Genomic DNA, 27,975 nt, shown 5'->3' with positions numbered 1-27,975 from the left:
AAGATGCAATTATGGTTTCTTCTCTCTCTCTCTTTCTCTCTTTCATTTTCGATGTTGGGTCTCAACCCTATCAATAAAGAAACTCAGTAATTTTTTCTTTAATAATGTAGTTTATTGACCATAAGAACCATCCTCCAGTACAAAATCAGACATCAGGCGCATCCAATTGTACAGCATATGCCACATCTTACTGGGATAATCTTCAATTTCCATGCACTTAGCCGTGTAAATTATCTTCGTCAAGTTGTGACAACAGGCATTAGAGAGGACTAAATTGAAAATCTTATCAAACGGTCCATGGAAGACGGGCAAAGAAGATGTTGCATCAACCCTGACGAAAAGTTTTCAACGATTAAATAGAAAAAAATACAATAGAAAAAATATCTTAAGGTCTTTCTTATTAATATTCACAAAATTGGTTTACTAAAAATATCACATCTGAAGGCTGCAAAAATACAATTTCAACTTCCCATTTTGACCACGGGAATGACTAGTAGAGCAAACGAAGTCAGAAATATCGAACCCCAAGGACTGGCTGGCTACTAAATATAACCCCCCGACCGTGTGTTTTCGCCAGGAAATATTGTAACATTTTGATGTACCAAATAATTGATTTTATACAAGAAGCCATTTAAGACATCATAGCTTTAGTAAGAAATCCTACATCGGCTGAACACTGCAAAAAATCTATGAATCAGACATCCATGACAGAAGAAGAATTAACGAACTAAACGTATAGTTTACATAATGTTAAAATAAATCCCTATATGTAAGCTTTGCGTAATAATTCACTGCGTCCCCACGAGGGAACTGTAGAAAACAATTACTGGTGATGTGTGGCGTTGTAACCCTGGCCAAGAGATTTGACTTTAATCAGCACAATTCTCCCAGGGAAAACTCATGAATTTAGTCATCTATCAAATCTGAATATATGCACACTGCAAACTGCTGTACCGTAAAGTCGCCATTAATACAGGCACTAGCATTGGCTTGGCGGTAGTTGGTGCAGGCGGCATTGTATTTCTCTCTCTTTCTTTCCCTCTCTCTCTCTCTCTCATACACACATTCACTCACACCAAATATCTTTTTACACTTTTTTTTACTTCGTGTCCATAACCTAACTTGCCCTGACTTGCTACTGTACTTATGTCTTAATAGTGTTTTTAAAATACCAATCATCTACATTAACATTATTAAGACCATACCACCTTTTCATAGTTTTCAATTTGGCAATCATTCATTCAATCAAAAAGTAACCTTTGGGTAAGTAAAGCGATCTTAAACATTTAAGATAAATAAAACGTACACCCTTTCCATTACAGTATAAACCAAGAGGACCAGCCCACTTAAAAGTTTATACTCTGCATCAGCACTACTCTTCAGTAATCAGTAATAATTAACTCATCAATTATACCCCAGTAACCCACCCTCTAGCCCACAGATAGGAATTTACCTCACTGGAAATAGTGTCTGAGACTGCTGCATATTTGCAGGTAAATCTTCCCTGCTGTTACACAAGTCTTTGATTCTGAGATATTTCAGTGTTCCAACACAATTTATATTGCAGCCACTTCAACTGTAAACCTCATTGCATGTGAACTTCAACTTATAAGCTGCATTAAGTTGTTGCTTGATTTTTTTTCAGTGGCTTTCAGTTAAAACAATTCATTGCTGAAGTTACATGGCTTTGTATGATGTATAAGATAATGTGTCCTTAGTGTGACTTGGCCATAATCAACATTACATTATACTTAAGTTGGTTGTAAATATAATTGCACACTACCTAACAAATGCTGATACAAGTACTGAGAAAGGAAACACATAGCTACATCTGTTACATGACAGATATGCATGAAAAATATATCACCCATTTCCTGAACCTATTCAAGCCAAACAAGACCAGCTTGGTTAATTTTTTTATGTATATGTTTTTTTTCTCCGATTAAAATACTTGTACATTTATATATATGCCAACAACAATTTCTTGCAAACAGATTATAATCAACTGATGTTTTACTGCAGATATGTGTATTTACTAAGAAATATCACACAGCATCAGGCATAACAATGATCAAATATAATGCATCATTAAATATCTGACACAGTATTTTTCTATACTGGAACTTAAAATCCCAGTAGTTTCACACAGCCATCAGCTGAATACGGAATCTTTCCCATTCACCATCAGATTCTTTACGTAATGTCTGTAGTTGATCTTCATCCCTGAAAAAAAAAAAAAGAAAAAAATCCATTTAACATAAGGATAGATCAATGTCACTTCTGACCGGTGTGAAATTTCAGAAATCTGGAGCTGCCCTGTTGGTAATGTGTGTTGTGGCTTTGCTGGTCAAGAGATGGCTATCAGGAAGGTATTACCCTGCCAGGAGCTAATGTTGTGGCTATCTTTTTAACCAGCAACAGGGGTGGTAAATGAAAGGCAACACTTTTCCCATAAACACTTAAAACCAAGAAGTTAGAAAGAAATTAAGAGTGTATAGATCAATTTCTTAAACAAAGAAATAAAAGAGGAAAAAATTAAAAGAGATTTTTTTACCTTGCTTCCTCACTGCCTACACTTATGTGGATGTGGTCAACTGACTTTAACAAGCGTATAGCAAGACGGCTCTTTACATCCTTTACAGAGTCAGAGCTTTTCACTTTCATCCTTGAAATATAAGATAAGACATATACAGGATTTTTATCATTTAGTATCGGCGGTTCTAAATATAACAGGCATATGTTCTCAAAACCAATTAAACCTGTAATGTTTGTGCATCTATATGCCTGCTGGGGTCAGGAGTAACAAACTAAGAGTCCAAATATGATGTTCCACTAAATGTTAATTGAAATGTATATACCTCCAAGATTTCACAAAAAAAAAAAAGAACTCATGTACACACATTTTCTGATCTGAATATGAGCACAAGCTGACAAAATAATTACAGGTCAACAGTTTCAGTTGAAATCTACAGTTGTCCATGTGATTTTCCCCCTCATTTTCACAAACAACCCATGGCATTATAATCCAATGTGACAGACTCAAATTACAAGGTCATAAAGCATGCAGACATTCCCTTTTCTTTCTCTTGTTTTGACAGTAAAATCAATGTCACTAGTTGTATTCATTTTTTGTGATCAGCAAATTGAAAATATGTGAAATAAGTAAATTAACTGACACCAGTGTAGTAATTCCAATCAATACTATTTCATGCAGGAATGTAATTTAATAGTGGTTTTATGCATGACATATTTGTCATTTGACGTGTAACCCAAGAATACTGTATTACAATCACCAAAGTGGAATAGAAAGCAATCTGGCAAAATAAATCAATTCTGAGAGTAAATGGAAAGATTATGTCCCTTCTACCACTAAGACACCAAGTCTGCTTTTAATGAAAAAAGAACATATCTAAATAGTCCTATAATGTTGTGTTGTACTAATAAGTCCAGGTGGTGATTATTTTTACAACTATTCTGCAAATTGTTTTTATTTCATGATATGAATATTGCTGATAAATTGGACTTCTTGTAGACTTCAGTATTTTGTTTTATTGATCTTACATTAATTAGTTAATTAATTAATTGTTTTTTATCTATTTATCTAGTTTGAAAATATGTATAAAGTTTAACGAAACTTTTATGATAGGTTGAGTTTCTATTTATAAGAATATGCAGTCTCCCAGTACATGTACATGGTATATGTATAAATCTTTTATCTTCACACAATTGCACTTGGTTAATTACATCGCGTCATGAATTCAGTTGTATAGTATATATTAAAATTGTATATATTTAAAATATATTAAGCATATATATACTAAACTGATTAGAGCTCAGCCAGTACACTGAAAGTTTGCAATTCAAAAAAAAAAAAAAAACTTAATTATTGTATTCTGGTTGCTTTTTAAAAGCAAGTAGGTTGATTCAAGAATAAACATCAAATTAATTTGAAACCTAATTAACTCTGTGATAAGATGTTAATAACTGTTTTGTCAAGAAATCTACTTTTAAACATCAAGACATTAATTATGGTGGCATGGTAATACATTTCCAAATATCTATGTTTGACAAAATAAGAAAAAAATCTTAATTAATGTAATTTTCAATAATACGAAATGTACCTTTCTTATCAAAGTAACAAGGCAAATTGTCTTGGGTCTCATAATGAAAGCAGAAAAATCTGTTTTATTTCACAAACTAATGTTTGTTTAATTGTTTCTGGTTGGCAGCTGAATGTGCACGCATTGAAATTGGATTGTGTTGGAAGGTTTTGGACTAAAATGAGTTCGGCATATTATGTCTATGAGATAAGAACCTCAGCAAGTGAAAACATTTCCATGTACTTCAAAGTAATCTCAAAAAGGGCAAAATGTAATTGACTTATGCTGCACAAGACCATTCTTAAAGTCAACTCAAAAATGAAAGAGGGTGCCATGAGTTCTGATCGTGTTAGTTAAACAATTTAACTTTTAACTTTTTATGTGGTACAAAATTATGTTGAGGCTGGATTTATTAATATAAACCAGTACCACTCTGATGAATAAAGAAAAGGGTTATGCAAATGTCAATTAGGTCAATAGGAAACAGAACCCTGTGTGTACCAAAACTTAGAGTTGCCCTTATTTCTACATTAGTCATTAAATACAAAAGAACTCACCCTACAACTTTTTCCTTCTCTGAAATTTCAGCTTCTGGTTCGACATCCTCTTCCTCCTCATCTTCTCCTTCAATCACAGGCAATTCTGCATCTACAGAACATACATGTACAATGTATGTGTAATTTAACAATAAGGGATAAAAACATGTTTAACCTCCTTTAACTTCCTCCTATACCAAAATAGTAACCCACCTAATGACTGCCAATAATTCTATTGATTGATTAAATGGACAGAAAGGATTGTCCTAGATTAAGTTTTTAATAATGACTTTGCTGGAATAAGTTTTTAATTATATCCTTATTGGTACAAGCAATCCATCTGTGGTATTGATGTTTAGATAAATGGCATCATGTCCCCAGAAGACCAGTCTAATATGTTTATTTTTAAATGAATCTTGGCACTAGCCCCAAATGACAGTATAGACTATAGTAATGTTCAATTTTAATTTTGTTCACAGTACATTGTATCTACATGTTCGAATCACAGACCAAAAGGCCACCATACACCACCCCACCCCACCCCTTAAAAAAAAATTATAATAACAAATAAAAATTTGAGAACTCAAATAATTCATAGAATAATCCAGCCAGAAGAATGCTCTCCAGACACATAAATTGTGAAATGATTTGTCAAATTGGTGCTTTTGTGAAAGGAAGTGAAATAACTACAGAAGGAAAAGATTGATCATGTGCACATCCAAAGTAAATCAGATTTCCTCAGACTTAGTACAGCTAGCTCTATTACAGTATATACACAGTAAAAGGCATCCTTAGACTAGATTTAGTCAAGCCTTTTAAATGACAGATTTCAGAGAAATGATCAACAAGTGGATATCTACCTTGTTTCACAAAGATTAGTTGATAATAGACGTGATGAGGTTGTCGGAATGACTTAGGCCAGGCATAACCAATTCCCTGGGGTTTATCTTCTTTTGTGTGCTTGTCAAATCTTGTATCTCTGGCATTTAGACCCTTTCCATATACATAATATAATTTCTTCTTTTTTGCACTTTCTGGGCCTTTGTTGACATAACGAAACTTGAAAGAATCTTCCTTTTGATAACCAGCATCTGTAATCAGACAGGCACACTAAGACCACATTCCCATAGACACCATTGGTCTATATAAATTGATCAATTTCTTTGGGGACTTTCGTTGAGTGCAATCAGCTCTGACTGGATGACATGCCTCCCCATGGCATTGAGTAGAATATAGAAAAGCTGGTGATTATAAGGGTACATTGGAAACAAGAGGAGGCGTTGTACTCAGCAAGAGTCCCTGCGCAGTTGCACTGATCTACTAGGTAGACTGATGGTATCCATGGGAATGGGATCTAGGGCTTTTTCACATCCGGCTGTATATTTTTTCTGTATTGTACCAGTTTGATTGATCCTTGCATTAAATTACATTATAAATGGGGCCTGAAGGTTATTGCCTTTCACAAGCCCCTATGTAAAAAGATGTGGTTGACTAGCTGTGTCAAGTGTGAGGATTCGCTTACATAATAGCCAGGCATAAATTGTCAATCTCTCAAACTGGCACAATATAAAAAAAAAATCAAAAAAATATTTTTGAAGAAAGAAAAATCTGTACCACTTGATGTGAAAAGGCAAAAAATTAAGTTGATAAACATTGTGATTCCTACAGCTGTAACTGAGTGTACAACTAACACAACCTGTACTACCACAACAAATTTTTAATATTAACAATAACACATTCATGGAGTTAAAAATAGTGAAGTAGATTGAACTTACAAAAATGTATTTAAAATAAAAAAAATCTGAAAGAAATATTAGATAGTATAGTATATTGTTCTGCATTATGCTGTAGTGTGTAACTGTATTGGGACGTCAATGCGATCTACATCTAGTGCAACTGTATACATTTTGTACTTATTTTGCAGTGCTACAAAAACTAAATCTTGATAATGATTCATTGATAACTGTTAATAACCTTTAGTATGTGAGAGCAAACACTGGTAGCATGAATATCATAGTTTTAATGTAGTTCACAAACATACTAGATACCTTCACTATAATCATTCAGTTTGGCATGATAAAAATACCCATGCTTCATCTGTTTTTTGTCTACTTCATGTGGTTTTTCTGTCCTTTTCTGCTTCTTCTTGGGGGCAGTCTCATCCTCCACATATCGGTATCTCACAGTGCCATGATTCAGGTCCATTAAATTGGGTGCATCTATGACTAGGGTCTGGGCAAATGAAATGAAAATCATGTTTGTACACTGTGTATTTTGCATGATGCAAAAGGCCTTTCTCTTGAAATAACCCTACTTTTTCAAAGTGAACATGGAGATTCTTCCTCATGACTCAAACTGTGGTAGGTTTGTAATCAGGGCTCTTAAACTGAAAAGTGCTAAATGAGAAAGACTGTGTTGCTGTGATCTGTACTAGAAACAGGTGGGACTCTGCTTTGAGGGAATTAATTGATAGAATTCCAGCTAGTGAAGTTACAGAAAATGTAGAAAGTGATTCACCTTCTCCCATGAAACCATACAAAAGAACCTTAATGCCAGAATCTAATAGTGAATGCATGAGGCTTGTGTGAAGCCTGTGTAGTATGGGAAGGTACCAACCAACAACATGTTGTGCATTACCAGTACATTTTGATGCAACTACTAATAAAAATACTACATGTAGTATTATCTTTTCCTCAACTCTTTTTACATGGCTTTCTTTGATAAAAGAGCTACGAAATGTTTCATGAATGAAAATAGGGTGAGCATTCAACAACAACAACAACAACAACAACAACAAAAAAAAAAAAAATAATAATAATAATAATAAATAAAATAAATAAATAAATAAATAAATAAATAAATAAATTAATTAATTAAATTAAGTAACAGCTTAAGAGAGTACCAGTAAGTTATGTTCTACATGCACAGTACATGTACTGACTGGTATTTGCATGGAATTTCCATCTCACCTTCCCTTCTTTTTGGGCGAGTTCATCCGTGTACTGGACCCTGGGGTTCACGGGCACACCAACTGCCGGTCCTTTGCTCGCACCAGCCCCCATATTTGGGGATATCTCTTTTATAAAACTACTGAAAGACAAGGTGCGCTCAGATAGACTTACATTTTTTGCTGGTGAAATTGTTTATGACAACAAACATGGCGGAGCGCATTTTACGCATGTGCTAACTTTCGCTCCTCCAAATACGAGAGAGCCGAGCATGGGTGATCGTTCTAAACGTTATGAAAAAATTGACTTTTTGGGAGAGGGACAGGTTTGTGAATAAGTTCAACTATATTAAATAGGATATGTTTATGTCAAAGTATATGAGTGGCAGGCTTATACAACCCCTTCATGTCTAAGTCATAATTTATCCTTTTACTCGGAGTAGTCCACTCCACTATTGTCCCCCTCCTGTCTATATTGATATATTTTGTTCTGAGACCAACTAGATTCGAAGCTCAGATGGCAATATTCTCAATTGAGAAACAGTTTAGCATAAGTTTATCTAAAATTTCCCTAGTTAAAACTGCAAAGGATATATCTTGACGAACAACACCTTCACTGATGTTTCCAAAAAAGGGGGGAAAAGATGTTATGGCGCCATTTACTTCATGAAGAAATCATGTTTGTTTTCTCTTTTAGTTTGCAACAGTATACAAGGCCAGGGACACAGGATGCAATGACAGAGTAGTGGCAGTGAAGAAAGTAAGACATAAGAGTAAATTTTGGGATGGAATCACCTCCAGTGTACAGTTGATATTTAGCAATAATTAAAATTTGCTTAGCATGCATACATATCAGTAGGTTTGGGCAAGGAGTTATAACAGAAGGAGATTACACGCAAGCCTCTCTATTGTCCGATGTCTGTTACGGTGGGCGGAGCTAGCTACGGGGGGCCTCCTGTCTCAAGGTTTCGTCTGGGTCGCTCTCCTCCGCTCGGAGATTGATTTTATATGCGTTATTTCGCGTTAGAATTCGAAATCAGTAGTGTCAAAGCGGCGCTGTATGCTGACGATTTTTTTCACAGGTAGTTATTTGGACGATGTGCTGGGAGGGAACGATATCATAGAAAGCGATTTTAAGGTGGTGACTGAGGATGGTCGCCATGAGTTTTTTTGAGTCGGTGATAGATGGCTTTTCTTTTGCACAACACAGTGAAAAATCACCAAGGATAAGTCAAAAGAAAACGTCCCAACTGTGGTTTGTGAAAATGACATTCAAGTGAACGTCTGTCCTCACTGCCAAAGAACATAATATTAATACATAAACGTTTGGACCCTCCTGCCCTTGGGTCCCATAAACATATAGGCCTACATTGAGACAGTGCCTAAGCTTTGTGACTGCATGGTTTTAAATTTCTTTAAGTATTTTTTCTCTCACTCGGTATAATTTTAATATCCTAATGCATTGAAGTGAAATTTTAATCAAAGGTTGAAGCAATGCCACGACATGTCAATTTACTAAATACTCGTTATAAATTTCTTTATCTTGGAAATCTCCCTTTTTTTAGGATTATTTTGACACGTACTAACACTTCATATTTGTCGGTAAACAAGTACACAGTGCTAAACATTAAGAATATTCATTCAGAAATATATTAATGTACAAAATATATCAGAAATTTTAGTATTAATTGAGCTTTTTAAAGTGAAACAAATAAAGATGAGAATTTTTAATTTCAAACTATTATTTACTATATTAACTTAAAATATCTTTTAAGTCAACTTTATACTCAAGCATCATGATAGTAGCATCTGTGAGTAAAACCATTTTATTATATCAATAGAAGAACAAAAACAAAATTTTACACATAAGCAGTAATTAATGAAGTCATAAGAATGATTAAGTTGCTATAGTTTTCCAGTTTTATGCAGTCTATGTTGGCATTTTTTTCAACCGTGCAAATAGAAATAATTATATTCTTTTTTATCTGACTTGCTGATACCAGTCTGTGCCAGATACTATTCCACTCACAGGCCAGCAAGGTCTGAGAATCTAATGGGCTGGATGAAAAAAAAACCTAGAAGTTAAAGTGGCTAATTCTTACAAATAGGATAAAAAAACATGGGATTTTCAAAAGGTAATTATAAGTAAAGACAACACTTAGTAAGAACATTTATAAAATGAACTGGAGTACATGTTACAGCTGAAAAAATTAACTGCTTTAAAGAAATTTCACTGAAACAGTCCAAATTTTACTTGCAATCAAGTAGACTGTTATACCATGGCACTCAACAAATTATATATAGGTTTTGAATTTTTTTCCACGTGACAGTAACATAAAATTTATGTCAACTTTTGAAATGTATTGAATCAGTCAGGTGACTGAAAATATTTTAAAATGTCATGAAGGAGCACTATTAATTTAATGCAATCTATGTTGGCCAGTCTTATCCAGTTTCTTCTCCAAAAAGGACAACTCAAGTGAGAATTTCTTCAGGACCTTTTCTTCTGCCTGCCAATGCCATGCCACTCAGAAAAGAGAGAAACCTGTAGGTTAGAAAAAAACAAACATCATAATAGCATTATGAACTACTAGTATCCATGTAGACATTATGGAATTACGCAGTGAAGTTTAATGCATCTTGTTATGACTTGACTGAAATAATGTTCACCACATAAATGAACAATTTACAACTAAATTTATATAGAATATCAAGATTCATGATCACAAGCTAATAACTCCAAGAAATTGAAAGAAATTGTACTTATTACAAGAAATTATTTAAATCCGCCCTGGTTCCTACTCTTCTGACAGGACAAAAAGGGGATTTCAGAGAGGCCGGTTGCTAAAAGGAAAATGCCCAAGGTTGTTGTATTTTGAAAAAAAATTTAAAAAAAAGGGTACTGTTGTTAGTGAATGTTTAATGCATCGTAGGCATTATGAGAAAAGTAACTTACCCCAGACACGCTGACCTCCTTTTTTCATTGACATTTTTTAATTTTTTCCAGCCTGACCATAATTCATACGTTCAATGCAGCCTTCTCCCATATCTATAATAGAAGGGAAAAAAAAAACTTGAGCAGTGTTAAGATAAGCATGTAAAATTCATTATCAATTTTGAGAGAATTTCTGTTTCAACACTGCAAGATGAAATATTTACTTTCAAGTAATGAATAAACCTTAATAGAGTTCTATTCTTTTGTAACCACCAAGGCAAAGCTTCTTTCTTAAAATGAACTGAAACATCCAAGCTTGCCACCTAACATGCCAAAGTAGTGAAGTATAATTAAAGTAGAGAAGCAAGTACCCTTAATTATAGAGGTGTCTTACACAATAAGGTGTGTCTTACACACCTTGACCCAAAGGGAGATGTGTAGTGAGATAACAGGTAGAGTAATTGGTGGAGCCTAGGTGAACTTAAAACCTTAAGACTTTAAATTAAGACAGCACCAGGATTCATGTGTGTTCTTTTTTCAAAGGTTTAATATGAATTAAAACATATATATGTAAAAGGAAGACTAAATAAGTTTAAAATAACTATACCAAAGATACTGGACCGCCATGATGGAAAATGCTGGGTGGAGGCAAAACTTTTCCAGTCAAAATAACTGAGCACCTTACTTTAACAACAAAGTTACCACTCCAAAGCCACCCATCATGGTGAGAAGAAAAATGATGACCAACTGTCATGATAAGTCTTTTTAGTTTTAAACACGAAAAAGGTAAAGGCCAAAATGGTACATTTACCCATAACACTAGAGTAAAAAATTGGTATTCTGAACAAATCAGGTTATTTTTTTCAAGAAATATTAGAGCAATACCCATGCAATATATACCACGCCACGACCAAGATGTTCAAGAATCTAAACACACCAAATTTTTTTATAATCTTGCATTTGCAAAGTACAAAAAGCGGTAAGGCTTTTGGCCGTAACAAGCGTAACACTTTTTGATCGGAACTCATGAAAATTGTCAATTGTCGTATCCAAGCTATACCACATGTAAAATCGCAAAAAAAACAATACTGCTCAAGCAAGTGTGTTGCACACATAACAATTAGTTAAATTTTATGACTGTCATGTGACACAAGTTTCAAAAAGTAGGAGGAAAATGTCTTTTGGAGTAATTTTTTTTCGAAATATTAACAAGATGGCGGCTTAAGCATCTGCTTGTTATTCGGCTACTGAAAGTGCACCTAAGTTTTATTCTTTGCTATTGCCACAAATTACTTAACAATTGCAACTGTATAAAGACCAAACTTTCTTCATCTGATACTATATTTATAGGCACTTGTTATGAGTGGGAAATATTTTTCGTGCAATATTTATTCTCCACACACCACCTCGCGAGATCAACGTGTAGCTGGACACTTACACAGTGAGACCCTACGACATAAAAGTTGCAATTTATCTTCATATTTCGTGTAGTTATGCATTTAAAAGCACTTACCTGTTTTTTGAAAACCTTGTCCAACGTAATATCATATAAATTCTGTATTTCTCTCATTTTTTAGAAACTTGGGACTCCGTTTCTGTGTCTGTCCTCAAAAATCAACAGACGAAGGCACAGATACTAACAAACGAGATTTAAACGAGAGTAGCAATTAAGCGTAACAGAGATAGGCATCTATTGTTCTCTGGGTTCTATTCATTCCGACCAATGAGAGACCGTAATACGGGCTCCGCCCCCACGCGTGTAATCTCCTTCTGTTATAACTCCTTGGTTTGGGTTGAATCATTAAAAACAATGAAATCAATCATTACTATAAAACATTTAAAATTCATTGTATAGCTCCTTAATGGAGTACTCACTGCTGTTTTTGAAATTATTGGAAAATTAAACAGCTCAGCAGAGGTATAAAACATTTCACTTTAACATCTGTAGTAAATGCAGTCATTAATTCTTAAACAATGGTGTATTAATATTCAAAATGATGCTTGTAATTCATAAGTCTCTGTCGAATTAACTTTGATTTGCTTTACACTGTTAAAACATAATGAGTGGTTATTGTTTACAGATCAAAGTGGGCAGCAGAAGAGAGGCTGCAGATGGAGTGAACAGGACAGCTCTGAGAGAAATCAAATTTCTACAGGAACTTAGTCACACTAATATCATAGGGGTAATAGTTATAATAAAACTTTATCACATTGAAACTGTATTTTCACATAAAGATTAGTTAAAGAAGTATGTGGATTAGTTAAAGATTAGTTAAAGAATTGTGCAGAAGTGGGTAACAAAGAAGCCCTAGACTGTAAAGGTACATTTAAAATAATTCAGCATAATTGTATGCTATTTCTCTCAACACTTGGCCAATTATAATTCCTCATGTATGTTGATGTTTTTACTCGGCAGTGGCATTTTATAATTTTTGTCAATACAGAATATCCAAATGTATATATTTATTTCTGAAACTTTTGAAAATTATAATTTGAAATGATGAACAAATATGGTGGTGTCTTACATGAACATTTATTTTGCAGCTTCTTGATGTTTTTGGACACAAATCTAACATTAGTTTGGTCTTTGAATTCATGAACACAGATTTGGAGGTAAAACTTACAGAATGTTTACACGATGTAAACCGCATTCCAACATACAAATGCTGTACATTTAGTGTAATGTAATATGTAATTTGAATGTCATTTGATTAGAAAAAAAAATTTTACTTATTATTCAGTATTTATGAGATTTTCTTTCTTAGTTTCTTGATTGCCACAAAAGGCAGTCATTGGTATTCTGTAAACCTTATCCAGACTCTGCTTGAAAATCTGTAAAATGCTTTTCTCTTTCCTCATTGCCAGGTTATCATTCAGGACAGTAATATAGTTCTCACCGCTGCCCACATCAAGTCTTATGTTCTACAGACAATACAGGGTCTGGAGTACCTCCATGCTAACTGGATTCTACACAGGGTAACTTTGTCTTAAAAGCACAACGATTTTTAGACCTTTATATTGTGAACACTATTTTTCTTGGAAATTTTATGCTTATCACAAAAACTATTAACAAACTTGTGATCAATAAACCTTTTTGAGCTTTAATTTTTGAGTAACTCTCAAAAAGCAGATGGAGTCTGGTGAATTTCACTCTTTACTGTCAAAATAGAAATTTAGAACTCAAAAATGGGTTTTAGATTGTAATTTTCTCAAATGTTTTGGAGAGGATATGCTTTTGTGATTAAGGGCATCTTGTTGAAATTTCTAGGAATTTTTTTTTCCTTTTTGAAGATCTTATTACAAACTTATAAAATAATTTCAATGTATGAAGTTGTACTTATGGTTCAAAATACTGCTGTTATGTATTTGATAAAGAAACTTTCAAATTGTGGAAAATCCTGTTAAAAATTAAATTATTTTTTCTTTCAAAATTGTGTGTGTGTTTGCGTTGAATGTGTGTGTGTGTGTGTGTGTGTGTGTGTGTGTGTGTGTGTGTGTGTGTGTGTGTGTGTGTGTGTGTGTGTGTGTGTGTGTGTGTGTGTGTGTGTGTTTCATATAAGTATTTTTGATCTTTAAAAGTGAATACCCATCATGTCCAATACATTTTATGAATTATGATTTATTTTAGGATATGAAACCTAACAATTTACTTATAAATGATGAAGGCGTGGTGAAAATAGGAGATTTTGGCTTGGCTAAGTTTTTTGGTTCACCAGACAGGTTGTACACCAATCAAGTGGTCACACGGTATGTTTGTATATGAAAAACAGCTGAAACAATTCTTTGCATCATATAATGATAGTTAAAAATGACAGAACTATAATGAGATTTTAATGCACATCCTTAATTTGATAAAAAATTGAGTGAACTTTTGCCTGTTAATTGCAGTCTATTCTATAATTTTCTATCACCATTCTACAGCAGTATGTTTTCCCAAAACTGTTTTTTGATTATTTTTTAGTAAGCATGCTATTTATTTTTATTATTATTATTATTTTTTTTTTTTGGGGGGGGAGAGTCGGAAAATCATAATATTGGAGAATATGCGAAGGAATAAATTTGTTGATGTATATACGTATTATCTGTTACTGTTTGCAGGTGGTATAGATCTCCTGAGCTGCTATTTGGGTCCTGCAGCTATGGCACAGGGGTGGACATGTGGGCCATGGGTTGTATTGTGGGCGAATTACTGTTGAAAGTAAGGAACAATTTATGTGGCCATGTGTCTGATTCAGTGAATGAATTCCTCAAAATCCTGCCCTTCACATGATTGATTTTCCACTAAACTGTCAATATTTTCTAAAATATGCTTTCTGTTTTGGTACAGCTTAAGATTTAACACAATATTGTGCTTTGGAAGTTTTTCAAGTTGTTTATCATATCATTTGTTTTCCAGACCCCTATTTTTCCTGGTGATTCTGACCTTGATCAAATAAGTAAAATTTTTGAAGCACTGGGAACTCCAAAAGAAGATGATTGGCCAGTAAGTTAAATTTAATGAGTATGTTTCAGACTAGATAATGAAATTAAATAAAAAAGTTTTAAAAAAAAAGATTTTGAAAAGCTTATTTTTATGGCAGTGTTGAATGGTTGGAGCATAATGACATCTTTACCCTGATTAGGAACTGTGTTGAATAATATTTGTTAAAAAAAGCTGCACTACAAATTTATCTCATTGCTGTTAAAACAATGAGACAATGGGTATCATTAAGAACCTTATTTTATATTATAAAAAGTTTATATTATCTTAAAACTCCAATTTAACATCTAATTCCATTGTAGACAATGAAGTATCTCCCTGATTACATCCAATTCAAGGAGACGGCAGGGACTCCTCTCCATCAAATTTTCACAGCAGCCTCTGATGATCTCATAGACCTCATAGCTTACATGCTAGCATTTGCACCCTCCAGGAGGTGCACTGCTACACAGGTATAAAGAGGGATATGATTTAAAGAATGTTAGCATGTGTGGTGGATTAAAGCCCATGTTTTAGAGTGGAAGGGGCCCAGTTCCTTTTCATTTTTTTTTTTTTTACATTTCCATGCCCATTTGAAGGGTCTGAACCTAGGTGGCATTTGATTGAAATATCACCAGTAACATCTCATTGTTTGACTTTTATAATGGCTTCATGCACATAAACCTCATCCATCAATTGTTTATCAGGATACTATGCTACCTGTCTCTTTTGGTGAGCATCCTTGTTTCATTCCAGGCACTTAAACATTCATACTTCAGTAACAAGCCAGCTCCCACACCTGGGCACTTACTACCTCGCCCTAACAACACTCAACCTCCTACTCCCAAGGATGAGAAGCCAAATCTGAAAAGAAAACTGCAGGCTGAAGCAGGTAAGGATTGCTCTCCATGTCACACCCAGTCACAACTACCACATCTTGTGATGTCATGCAGTAATATTTTTACAATGATTATAAATATATAAGATAATGTTAAGTTATACCATTTAAATATAATTTAAATGGTATAGTTTGAATATAATAAAATAATAATAAGTGTAACACCATTTGCTTATTTTGTTAGGAGGTGGGGGTCCTTCAGGTGAAATAGACTGGAATAAATGAGTTCTGTGTTTTATTTTGGGCATTTTGGCAGAGATGTAAGAGAGCCCAAACTTTTGTTTTAACCATTATCTTGCATTTTACATATATAACACTGTATTGTGGAGTTTAAAAGAAAAAAACCATAGTGTTAGAGGAGAATTGTTAACTCTTGGGATTTATTTCAAAAGTATATGATTACAGAAGTGCACTAGGATGTGCTGCCATCTAGGTGATGTTCACATAATAGTTGTCAAAAGCTATTTCTGTTGTAGACCATTACTATACAGATCCTGTTGCAAGAAGCTGTCAATTTTTTCTTGTTAGATAATTTGTATCGAACTCATTAGAATTTTAAATCTGACTTAGCGACACCCTTTCTTGTCAGTCACACCTGCCTTGTCACCTGCTGTGGTGTCAGCAGTTCTCTTACATTATATAATCTGTTGACAAGCAGCAGGGCCGTCTGAGGGGAAAGAAGCCTTTAAAACAAGTAATGAGCACAACTGGACAAACATGACTTTAATGAATATTAGAAATGAAGACTGTTTAGCAGATTATAAGAATCACTTTATTGACTCACCATTTTACAGATGTTGCAGTTGTAAGATGCTGCCACCTAGTGGCCAAATATACCTGACCTGTTGCAAAGTTTGAAGGCAGTTGTTTAAAAAATACTTAGCTTCGAGTTTCTTCCGAACTTGTTGACATCTTTGTTTTTATTTCAAACTGGTCTAATCAATTATATGTCTCCATTATTTCTACAGAAGCCATTAAAACAAAAAATGCCGCAGCGATAATTGCTACAGGAAGCAACACTGTAATAATGAGTCAACAAACAAATTGAAATCAAACAAAGAATTATAGGAATCACTTACCTATTTGCATTTCTAATTACTAGATATAGTCTTCAAGCATGAAAATCTAATGGACAGTCTTAAAACCTAATGAACAGCATACATTCGATAATGAAGTTGTTTGATTGAGTATTTAAAACCGATAGCAAATGAAGACTTGAAAAGTAATAAAAATCTTTGTCAAGTCAACATTTTATTAATACCTTAATACAACTGGTGAGAAAGAGCAGATGTTTGTTTTACACATAGTGAAATTGTTTTTCCCACTCTCTATTACTTGTCTAATTTTGCCCTTTGCCAATCGATAGAGGCCATTGAATGAAAGGCATAGACACCCATAGTAGATATTGTATCAATTTTTACACAATATATGTCTGCCCATTGTTTGGATGTCCATGTTATTTGGACTTGTAGATTAGCAATAACAACCAGTAACATGGATAGTATAGACACTACTGATACGATCCATGGTTTAACACATTTATCAAGCAAGAGTAGAAAAGATGCTATGTGGATAATTTCAACCAGGCTCTGTTTTCTTTCCTGTGGAGTTTTCACATTTGGCTGGCTGTAAGTTCCTAATATACGTTTAAGAAGCTGAAAGGGTATGTTACTGTCAATCTTTCTCATTTGGTGACCAGGGCACTTGAGAGAGGATGGAAAAAATAGGCGGCAACTCTTGATACTGCCCTCTGGCACTGTTCAATAATCAATCAAGTAGGACGTATGACAAAGTGTGATAATAAAAACTTGATTGATTGTCATTTATAGATGAATTGATCTGAGTTGCACAAGTTTGTAAACCTCCTGAATTTGCAACTTACGTGATGATATAACTTTTAGTTACTTAGATTTAAAGCGATGAATATATCTAATTACTGCGGTTTAGTGCAATCAATTTTGTAAACAAATAAGAAATGTGCTGATATTTTGTCATATTATACGTAGTAACTTTAAGCTGTATTTTAGGATTGATTTTAATTGTCACTACAACAGCTGACACATATATGGAAGTCCTAAAAATGAAAAAAACAACAACAAAATACTTTCAAATAAAAAAAATAGAATTTCCTAGACAAGGATGGGATATGAGCTAAAAAGTAAAAAAAAAATGAAAGATTACTAACTTACAAGGTTGTTTTCAAAAGTCAAAGTTAAGATGGTTTACAATGCAGTCAAGCAGACATGAAATTGGAAGATCAATAAGCCGTGATATGTTGTCCTGACTGTTTGTCAAGTTTGACCCTATCAAGTTACACTCTCTTACATTTTATTTTGTTTCATGTAAAATGAGATGAATATTTTATCACTTTATGATTGGGTTGTAATTAGATTTGGGGATTATGAAGTGTTATCAACTCTATTGACGCCTTTTGCGACAATTCAGTAATGAGGCAAAGCCAACGAACACAATGGAGCTGAACATAATAGCCTATTTGAACGTAGTTTTATTGTTTTGGAATAATGTGAATAGAGTAGTTTAACAGTTACATAAACATGAGAGTCTAATTATAAAGAACAGAAAAATATTATTGCATTATGAAAAAAAGAAGAAAGTAAAGAGCTTCAAGAATATATGTATGCCTAATACTTCATTATGATTAATTGGGATTCCAGTTATATGATGGTAAATTAGTATTATGATGTTTATCTATAGCCATAAAAGATTGTGATATTTGTAAGTTTGAGTATTGAACAAAAGACATCATGTACTGTATGTTAAGACAAGTGGTAAGGGACTTCAGTGCTTTAATATTTAAACCAGTTAATTTCATACTTTAGATTTACAATTATTCTTGTTTAATTGTAAATATTTCTCTTGTTTAAGTCCCTACATAAAATGTAAGGTATGCCTTCTGAAAGAAATATTACAGCTCTGGCGTGTTTGAACTGTGGGTCACTACAATATGGGATGCAGAAATATATCATAGCATGCCAGTGTTGGGTTCCAGTGTAGTAACCATCCGGATATGGTGATCGCAATTCCAGGCATGATGACGGCACACCTGGGCGTTGTTGCAGAGCCAGAAGTCTGCAGAGGTGTCACTTTGATTTTGCTCTTCTGATTGCTTCTTCGATCCAGCAAATTTGTTTGATTTGTGGATGGTGTAATTGAGTCGACATGCTGTCTGATCATGTTAATTAAGACGCGAAAGTTCTTCTGTAAATAAGATATTAATTTGTTGTCAAAGAAGGATCATGACTTTTCGGCTAATTTACTATTCTTTATTACAGTCAGAATTATGTGACTTGTCAAAGATTAACGATAGATCACTTTCATTTATTTTTGAAATATGGGACAAAAATCAAGAAGTCATGTTTGGTCACTTCGTGGGAGAGATGAGGATTATTGGACCTCTTTTGTTCTAAATATTAGCGGCTCTAAGTCCAATACAACCTTGCCCTCTTGTGTAATTCAGCCTTTATAAAGCAGTTGGTGTTCAATAATCTCAATTGTAATTCTCTCCTTTATGAGACTGACCCTGTCCTTTATAAAAATTCTTTCCCTTTGATAGAGTTGATGTGTCAACTTTATGAAGTCACAGGTTTGACAAGACTGTTTATTACAATTCAACTAGCCATAATTTAGTATGGATTTATATGCGATCATCTAGTGTAACAATTAGGGTTCAACTAATTTGCTGTGTTGCAAAAGTCGTGAGATGAATTGGGCATGAGTAGAGTCAATGAACTGTGGAGAATTTTTTTAACACTTTGGCTTATAAATGTTTGATGAAGAGCATAATGAAGTAAATTACATTTTTCAGACAGAATTATGGGAGCTTTTTTTCCAAAGAAACATATAAAATGTCTCATTTACAGCTCGTTTGTCTTATGATTTGTGTGGGCTGCAGCCCTTGTGTATTAAATGACTTGAAAACAAGGGTGTGATTTGCTTATTCCATCCCAGCAGTATCTGCAGTCCACCCAGATTGAACTGATTGCTTGGAAATATTCCAACACTGAGTTATGCTTAGGTGGCAGCTTGCTGTTAAATTTAATTTTGCCTTCAGGTTTGGAACATTTCACAAAGGGAACAATGGTTTCATTCTTTCACAATGTTGCTAAAATGTTTTTTCTTCCTCTCTGATTTCACACTCCTCCTTCCTCCACGCCCCAGTGTGGCTTGTGAGCTGTTGATTGAGGTGGGAAATTGTTTTTCATTTGATCAGAATCTGGCTCAATAAAATCTTTGAATTTTTTTTGCAGACAGACATTGTTGATCCACATGCTAAAGACAAAATGTTGTTCCTTTGCCAGGCATTTTTGAATTTTTGATAGGTTTCTTCTGTTGTCTTCAATATTCAGTTTCAGTTTCAGTTGAGATATTTTGCTCCATCTACAATGCTAAGCTACAAAATATATTTTAGAAATCTGCACTTCCTCCATCCTGATTAGTTTTGGGGCTATTTTCATACAAAATAGAAGAAAATATCAATCAACATGCTCTTTGGATGTGAGGGAAATAATTAATTCACTCAAAATGTCAAGTTGTATACTATGTAGATCCTTTGCCAATATTTTCAACCCCATGATGCCACGATATCAATTCCTCCGTAACTCCCCATGAACTGCGCCGCCTTTGTAACAAGACCACACCTACAGTTTCAGAATGGAGATATAAGCTGGAATGTTTTTTGTGTTTAGTATTCAGGTTTTAAGGCTTCAGTATCGAGTAGCTTGAAATCATTGTGGATAGCTAAAATTCTTGCCTTTGCTGGCCATGGCTTATCCTTACTTTGTGCAAGAAGTCCATGTTAATGGATGAAAAGTGGTTCGAGTATTCAAACTGGATTTGAGCTTAAATCTTTTTAGATATCCATTGTAAAAAGATCACCTCAACAGGACTTGAGTAAACATTTGGTCCACCTTCTTGGCAAACTATATCCATTTTTTCTAATAGAAAAGCCAGATTTGGTAGTGTTGAATGTGTTTAAGTTTGTATTAATGTTGAACTGACATACTAGCCATTGTTTGAGAAAAAATACTTCCAGCAGATATCATTTCCCTTTAATCAAGAAAGACTTGATTTGTTTCGGTGTTTATCACAATCACTTCCTCAAAAGATAATATTGAATGGGATAACACCAGTCAAGTGGGTCTTATTTCAGGAACATTGGCAGTTGCATATTTCATAGCTGATAATTTAGGTTTTTTTTTCTGCTTACCTTGTTTGGCCGTTAACATTGCAGATAATGTTAAGGTTTAAGGGCCAACAAACTCCTGGGGTATTGGCATTTATTTTGCTAAACTTTTTTACCCCTCTTAGTTGTAAAAGTTTTTCATAAAGCAAACTCTGAAGAGAGGATTTAGAGGTTGATATACGCAATAATACAGCATGTTAGAATATTAAGTACGATACATGAATCCAAGCTTATTTTATTTTTCAAGCTTTTATTTTTGTACCATGACATATTTTTGTTTAAGATTATTATTTCATGTTTAGGATGTTGAACCTATATCAAATGATTAAAAAATATGAAAATGTATGTATCACCCTGAAATAGAAAAAAAGCTACTATAACTTTTCGATTTAAAAGACAAAAAATGAAATGTTTACTAAAGAAAGTGACCAGGCTTGTTCAGGCTTGACCTTAGTTGTTGTATTTACGACAGGATTTTAAGTTATGAGCTAGGTGTAATGAAGTAAAAAAAGTGGTCAGGAAAAAAACTGACCTTTGTTTTACCGGTCATTAAAACAGCACTAACAAATAATCACTTATAAATACTATTGATTATGCCCTTTCTTTCTACCTTGGTGGACATTGGAGAGACCATTCAATTTAACATTTGCCCTCTACCTTCCCCACATGCTGAGATTGCAGTCATTATAACATCCATTTTATGCTTCGTAATCATTAACACCTTTCTTCATTCATGTCCATAGATAAGTGTGTGTATTATTGGAACAGAAAGATTTCCAATCCAAAGGAGTGATGAGGAAATGAATGGACATGATCAGATGCCTTTATGTGATGTATTCAGATCATTGACTTTTTGATACCTTTGAACTCAATGTCCATTGGAAGTCACTGGACCTTAGTTCCCTGTCTCATAGAATTCGGTTGTTTTGTTATAGTGTGTTGTAGTGACCATGAATTGGAATCGGAAACTTGGGAGAAATTTTACGACTTTAATCTCATTCAGAGTTTTCTTCAATCAATTTCATAAACCAATAGAAGTGAATGCCATTGAGGTATCAGACTCAGCGTGAAGTGCCTAATTAATCCTGTTACCACCATGGCTAAAGTAAATCTATATGGAGCAATTGGCTGTTAAATTTGGATGGTTCAATCGAAACGGATTAAAATGTGCCCAGTCATATGTGAAATCTTCTGCATGAGGTGAAAACATGGTCTTTAAGCTTGGTCAATATGCCAAACCATTCACATTTAAACTGTGGAAATAAGGAGATTGGAAAGTACTACAGACACGTTCACTTTGTCTGTGGTCAGTTTTATATCATGAATATCTTGACCAGGGGTCAGTAAGCTTCTGTTCTTGTGAAATAATCTGTTCTCTCAAAAATAAAGAGGAATTGATTTCCATTTATTATTAAAGACTAAGATATAATACATAAGTGATATGCCTACCCTTAAAATTTCTCTCTACATTTCTCTCAACTCTTTATCACAACTTTAAATTTTATTAATGACAGAGAGATAATCTTTACTGCAATTTTGAAGCATCAGTCAGGGTAACTGGTAACTTATAAAGGCTTTTGGTTCATGAAGATTATAGAATGAAAAGTATGTGCCATAAGAACAACTTGGAGATCTTGAAGGAAAAAAAAAGGTGTTGAAGTTGAGATTCAAAAGGGCAGTTAGTACAATGAACAAAGTGATGTCCTAATGTTTTGAAAACTTTATAACAGACTTTTGGTCAAGACATGCACCGAATAACCCTCAGATGGTGACATCTGCCAACTGTCAGGCAGAAATGCAGAAAAAATAGGATCGAAAAGATGTATAAATACCAAAAATACCAGAGTCAGAATTCATTGAAGTCCTGATGTCCACAGACATATTAGATCTAAAATTGCAATGGTATCATAGTGATAAGAATAGGGAAAATATTATTACCTTAGATGTTCTGTAGATTGATAACAATTTCCACAACTGGAGGCTTAAGCACCATTGTTATGTTAATTTAATAAAAAGTTATTGAATTTGATAATTTTTGAGAGGTCATTTGATAGTCTCTGTGCCCTGAATACCTGTATCCATAGGTGTGCAATGTTTGTGTGTAATGTCATAGCAAATAATGACTCATGCATCTGGAAGATTTTGTATTGAAAAATCAGAGGCATTGATAAATTAATTGATGCACTATCAATGCGTGTGAACATTTCATTCACAAAGAAAGTATTAATTTCTTAGCCCCCTATCCCTGCATGAGGTAAAGACAAAGGGAGGTGGACTTAAAAAGAAGTCTACATAGGGGGTATTTTGGTGGTAAAAACAATAGAGAAAATCACTAGACTGTGTGTCCAATAATCTGGACTTATTTTAATTGGTATATTTTTGTTTTCTCACGATATAGATTGAATAATAGATGTAAGCATCTGGGCTTTGTGAGCACTCTGTTTTGTAAACATCTTAAGAAACATAAACAAAGAGGAAAGATGATTGCTTTAAAAGTTGAAAATGATGAAATGTGAAAATGTTTCCCTTTGGAATAATATAAAGCTGTCTGTCACCTGATTCAAAATTTATAAATATGACTGTAAATTAAGCTTCTTAATCAAATGGGTATTTAGTAATACTTGATAAGAAGACATAGTTGTAGACACAGGGAACAAGAGAGGCCAGATTGGAAGTCACGCTAATGTGCTAAATTGATTGTAGTGCTTGGAATATTGGAGTCTAGGGGTTAAACATTGTTTTCAAAATCAGCCTGAGGTTGGGTGCTCTCCAGAACTGGCATTGATTGCTTTGTGATTGGTGGCCCACTGGAGAAAGTTTGTTGTGGAACAGCCTCTTCATAAGAATATTAATTAAGGAATTAATTATTCAAAACCATGTTGTTGACATTACAGTTCATTGTCGGCATATTGATGGCTGTTGCTATGGTGGACATGTTTTTTTACGTGTTCGGTTGATTAAATTTTTTTGGGTTGTTTATTTATGTAAGAACGTGTTTTCTGTTTGACTAAGTTTGAGTTCACATTATAGACAGTGATTTTTCTTTGAGGAAGTAATTGTTGGTCAATTAAAACTGCATTATTGAACAGATTTTTGTTATCAGTGGAAAGTAAAATATCTTATAAGTTATAGATTTTCTTTGTATCAACAACAAAAAATGAACTTGGAAGACAGAAAATGGAAAGGCTTTATGGAAATTTATAGAAAAAATTGATGAAAACAATCTACTATTGTAACCCATTAAAATTGTCTTTTGCCTTTCAATGTATTTTTTAATTCATGAAATAGTTTTTGATGTAACCCATTGGATAAGTTTAGAAGTTTGAAAAGCACTTGCATCTTTCCTATTTTCCCATTTTACTGCTAGATGTGTAAAGGCATCACAAATATATATCAAACCTGTTATATTATATTATATTATATTATATTATATTATATTATATTATATTATATTATATTATATTATATTATATTATATTATATTATATTATATTATATTACAAGTTGGTAGTAACATTTGTGACTCTTAAGGGGTAGGAATTAATTGTAAGTGATATCATCAATCAAAGCCACCACCCTTATTAACAGTAGTTCTTAAGTGCGGAATCAATCCCAACTACTTGAAACATTTTAGCCTGTGTTAGCTCAGAGATTACGATTACCCAATGGGATTGCTCCGTTATCTGGAAATCCTGCGTTTTAACTGAATTCACCCAGATTAGCTGGTATGATTCAGCTTCTCCGACACCCACTTAGTCTCGAGATCAAAGGAAACAAGTTTGTTTACCTGTGTGTGTTTACTAATTGACTTTAGACAAACCACTCTGTATCATTAAGCAATATGACAGAAGGAAGAAACACTGGTTGATAGTTAAATCATGAAAAGGTCCGATTTCTCACCCTCTAAATGCCATGATTAGCTGTGTTTAAAAATTGACTATAAATATCCATGGTAAACCTTTTCCAACTTGCCTGTAGGCCCAGAGGAAGAATAGGATTTTTTTTTAGTTTTTAGTAAGAACAGGTTGGACATTGACTGGGTCTGCACAACATAAGTTTGGTGTAAAACAGACTCCATGCTTTTAACATAGTCTTCATTCCTTCTTAGATTACAGAAAAACTGGTGGGCTACCTCAGATATCAGACTTATTGACCTTTTGTCCTTACAAAAAAGTAGCATCAGAGGTGAAACAGTGCAGGATATATTTTTTATTCTGTCACTTGGTTAGGTAATAAACATTAGGGTGCATACCTGTTTTGTTTTCAAGATGTGATTTTATTATTTTTTTTGTAATTTATAATGGACTAAAATGATAAAATAAAGAAAATATGTGTAGGGGCATGAAATGTGTAAAGAGAACTGTTGAATAATTTTTTGTAGAAAATGCACATTTTTAGAGGGAACCTGAATTTCTCTGTGGAAGCAGATATGGAACAGTTCCAGTTAGTTGTTATTAAATAAGACTCCGTTCACATGAAAAATCTATTTTCTAAAAATATATTTTCTATTCGCGGTATCTTGTGATCACTCTGAGTGCAGCTGAGAATTAATTACAGCTTTGGAAGTAACTGGCTCGCGCTGCCAGTAATTACGCCGCGGGGTATTCAGGGTACAGACTGTGATCACAAGATACCGCGAATAGAAAATAGATTTTTAGAAAATAGATTTTTCATGTGAACGAAGCCTAAGTCACAAATGCTTTTTTCCCTTTTTTTAGTGACCAAACGAAGGAATGAGTCTGAAAATGTGTTACTGTTATATTTCACGAAAATTTTGTATTAGAATTTTTTTATTTACCTGTGTTCTTGACTACTATCTAATGTTGGGACCTAGTAAAAGATAAATAATATTATATACACTAAATCCTTAGATCACACTCAGGTTGTCATAGACTGTCCACCTGTTCTTGTTGAGTTGCACCGGCATTTTGAAATAAGTTTTATGTACATGTAGGTGGCTGTGTATCCTAGGTATTAGCACACATCCTACAGGAGAATAAGGATGTGTCTTTGATGTCCATCTCTGATCTGGCACTAGTGAACTGTTTCCCCTTTTGTAGGGGTGGACATGGCAAACATGCCTTTTGTGTAGAATCGGATGTAAAATATCTTTTTATAAACTTCTTTTGATACTAGATTATTGTTCAAGCACAAATATGAGAAATATGGCTTTTTGTTTAAATAGCAGATGGACAGTCTATATTTGACTATGTAGGTATGATTTTATAGATTTATTTTCTGTTGTGATGAAGTAGCTGTACACCTTTTGCCCTATCTGTATCATTGCGTGTATTATGAGCACTCACTTGACTTTTTCCTAATTAACATTACAGGTGTCTGTTGCTTTAAAATATCATTTTACAACAGAAAATGGAAAATGAAATATTTCAGATTGATGTTGAATATTTGATTTTGATAAATATTTTTTGTCTTTTTTGTCTTTTGTAGGTGGACTTGTAAAAAGGCTGGTATTTTAGAGAAAGGAACTATATATTTTGTATGACAGAGTGAAAGGAAATCTCCCCTCACCTCAAATCAGGTGAGCGTTTGCCATGGTGTTTCTTGGAGAGACTTGAGTGATATCTGGGATGCACATGCAGATAAACTGGTGGCAGGAGAAATCTGATCTTAGCAGTAGTGGACCACTGAGTAATGATACGGGCCATTCAGAATGAGAAGATCCGAGTGCTAACTGGTCCACGGCTTAAATATGGTGGACCTTCATGAAAGGAAGACTGCTTAATCCTGTAGTGGTCTCTCTCCTCCTCTCACATGCCTCCCCACGCATCTTCCCTTGACCGGTCGAATTGAGACAAGATTTAATAACTGTGCCACTGCAGATATGACGCATGGAGAGGCATGAAAGAGGTGAAGAGGCCATTACAGGATTAAGCGGTCTTCTTTACATGTAGGTCCGCCATATTTAGGCCGTGGACCAGTTAGCACTCGGATCTTCTCATTCTGAATGGCCCCATAGCTTCAAGATCAAAACTTGTATAATTTGTACACAGACATTGAACATAAGTGCAGGTCTGGGGATTATAACAGCATCAATTTGCAAGACTTCTTTGTAACATTGCTTTAAATGCATTCATGTTTTTCAGTAGATATGGCTATACATGAACAAGTACCTGCTAAGCAGAATTCTTGTTGAGGGCAGGGAAAGACATAACATTGGTAGATTTCTTTTTTTCTCATTGGATAAGCATTGTGAAACCTGCTGTACTTGTGGCTCTGTAGGAAATGTTGTGGAGACATTTTCAAAGGAATTATTATGTAAACATTTTCCTGAAAGGGAAGTTGGATCTTGAGCTACCATCTGGGTTCATTCATGTGTGGGTGAACTGAAGCAGACCCAAAGACGGATCTGGCAGCAGAGAAGTGCACATTGCTGGTTTGATGAAAGAATAAATGCCTGCTCATATCACATAGCAGAACATAATGATTACAAAAAGGAAATACAGAACAAAATTTATTTCTGCTTTACATAAAGATGCAAATGAAATGACAGAAGAAATGACAGACTGAAGAATAAAATTGATATTTTCTTTAATATGAAAATATTTTCATGTTTTTCATCATTTCCCCCCTTTGCCATTAACTGATATGACTAGCAATAGTTATTGAGTAATAGACCAGGTTTTGGCTAAGCAGAAAAGTAAATGACATTTTTAGAAATCACAAAATGTACATCTTGGGTAAAAGCCCCTGTGATATTGAAATATTTCACTTGGTACCTACCCACTGTTTCTTCTCTTAGCAAATATGCTTGTCTTTATCAAAGAAACTTAGACATGGAAGAGAAGTGTTATTTTGGTTCTTTTTATCGCTGATGTAGTAATCTCCAATAACCCCACAACATTCCGTCTGCTTTAGTGCACTTTATACTACAAACCA

The 27,975-nt window shown here is 34.0% G+C and overlaps 2 protein-coding genes and 2 long non-coding RNA genes across 8 annotated transcripts; 2 read left to right on the top strand and 2 right to left on the bottom strand.

Moving 5' to 3' along the window:
* Window positions 1-90: 90 nt before the first annotated feature.
* Window positions 91-7,773, bottom strand: LOC106175840 (uncharacterized). Of its 2 annotated transcripts, XM_013557993.2 has the most exons (6): window positions 7,606-7,773; window positions 6,685-6,868; window positions 5,497-5,727; window positions 4,658-4,748; window positions 2,555-2,665; window positions 91-2,223 (listed from the first exon to the last, which is right to left on the bottom strand). In XM_013557993.2, exons 1-6 carry the CDS (start codon window positions 7,696-7,698, stop codon window positions 2,142-2,144), a joined length of 792 nt encoding a protein of 263 aa, XP_013413447.2. In that variant the 5' UTR covers window positions 7,699-7,773; the 3' UTR covers window positions 91-2,141. The 2 variants fall into 2 exon arrangements, with proteins under 2 accessions (XP_013413447.2, XP_086850433.1); XM_086994307.1 differs by lacking the exon at window positions 5,497-5,727.
* Window positions 7,745-27,639, top strand: LOC106175842 (cyclin-dependent kinase 7). Its single transcript, XM_013557994.2, has 11 exons — window positions 7,745-7,909; window positions 8,281-8,343; window positions 12,600-12,701; window positions 13,063-13,131; window positions 13,384-13,494; window positions 14,147-14,265; window positions 14,617-14,716; window positions 14,915-15,001; window positions 15,301-15,450; window positions 15,734-15,869; window positions 26,527-27,639. Exons 1-11 carry the CDS (start codon window positions 7,856-7,858, stop codon window positions 26,553-26,555), a joined length of 1,020 nt encoding a protein of 339 aa, XP_013413448.1. The 5' UTR covers window positions 7,745-7,855; the 3' UTR covers window positions 26,556-27,639.
* LOC147764371 (uncharacterized) lies at window positions 8,407-10,119 on the top strand. The gene is made up of 2 exons (XR_015330847.1): window positions 8,407-9,718; window positions 10,027-10,119. It is a non-coding gene; the product is annotated as an uncharacterized LOC147764371 (long non-coding RNA).
* Window positions 9,394-12,307, bottom strand: LOC147764370 (uncharacterized). 4 transcript variants are annotated; one of them, XR_015330846.1, is made up of 4 exons: window positions 12,032-12,307; window positions 10,540-10,632; window positions 10,347-10,427; window positions 9,394-10,128 (listed from the first exon to the last, which is right to left on the bottom strand). It is a non-coding gene; the product is annotated as an uncharacterized LOC147764370 (long non-coding RNA). The 4 variants fall into 4 exon arrangements; XR_015330840.1 differs by having other exon boundaries at window positions 10,354-10,427; XR_015330842.1 differs by lacking the exon at window positions 10,347-10,427.
* Window positions 27,640-27,975: the final 336 nt, after the last annotated feature.

This window comes from Lingula anatina, chromosome 1 (genome assembly GCF_051362555.1).
Source record: "Lingula anatina isolate TDL-2025a chromosome 1, LinAna3.0, whole genome shotgun sequence".
Classification (NCBI taxonomy): Eukaryota; Metazoa; Brachiopoda; class Lingulata; order Lingulida; family Lingulidae; genus Lingula; species Lingula anatina.
Note: the sequence above shows the minus strand (reverse complement) of the source record. Positions and strands in the feature narration are given on the sequence as shown.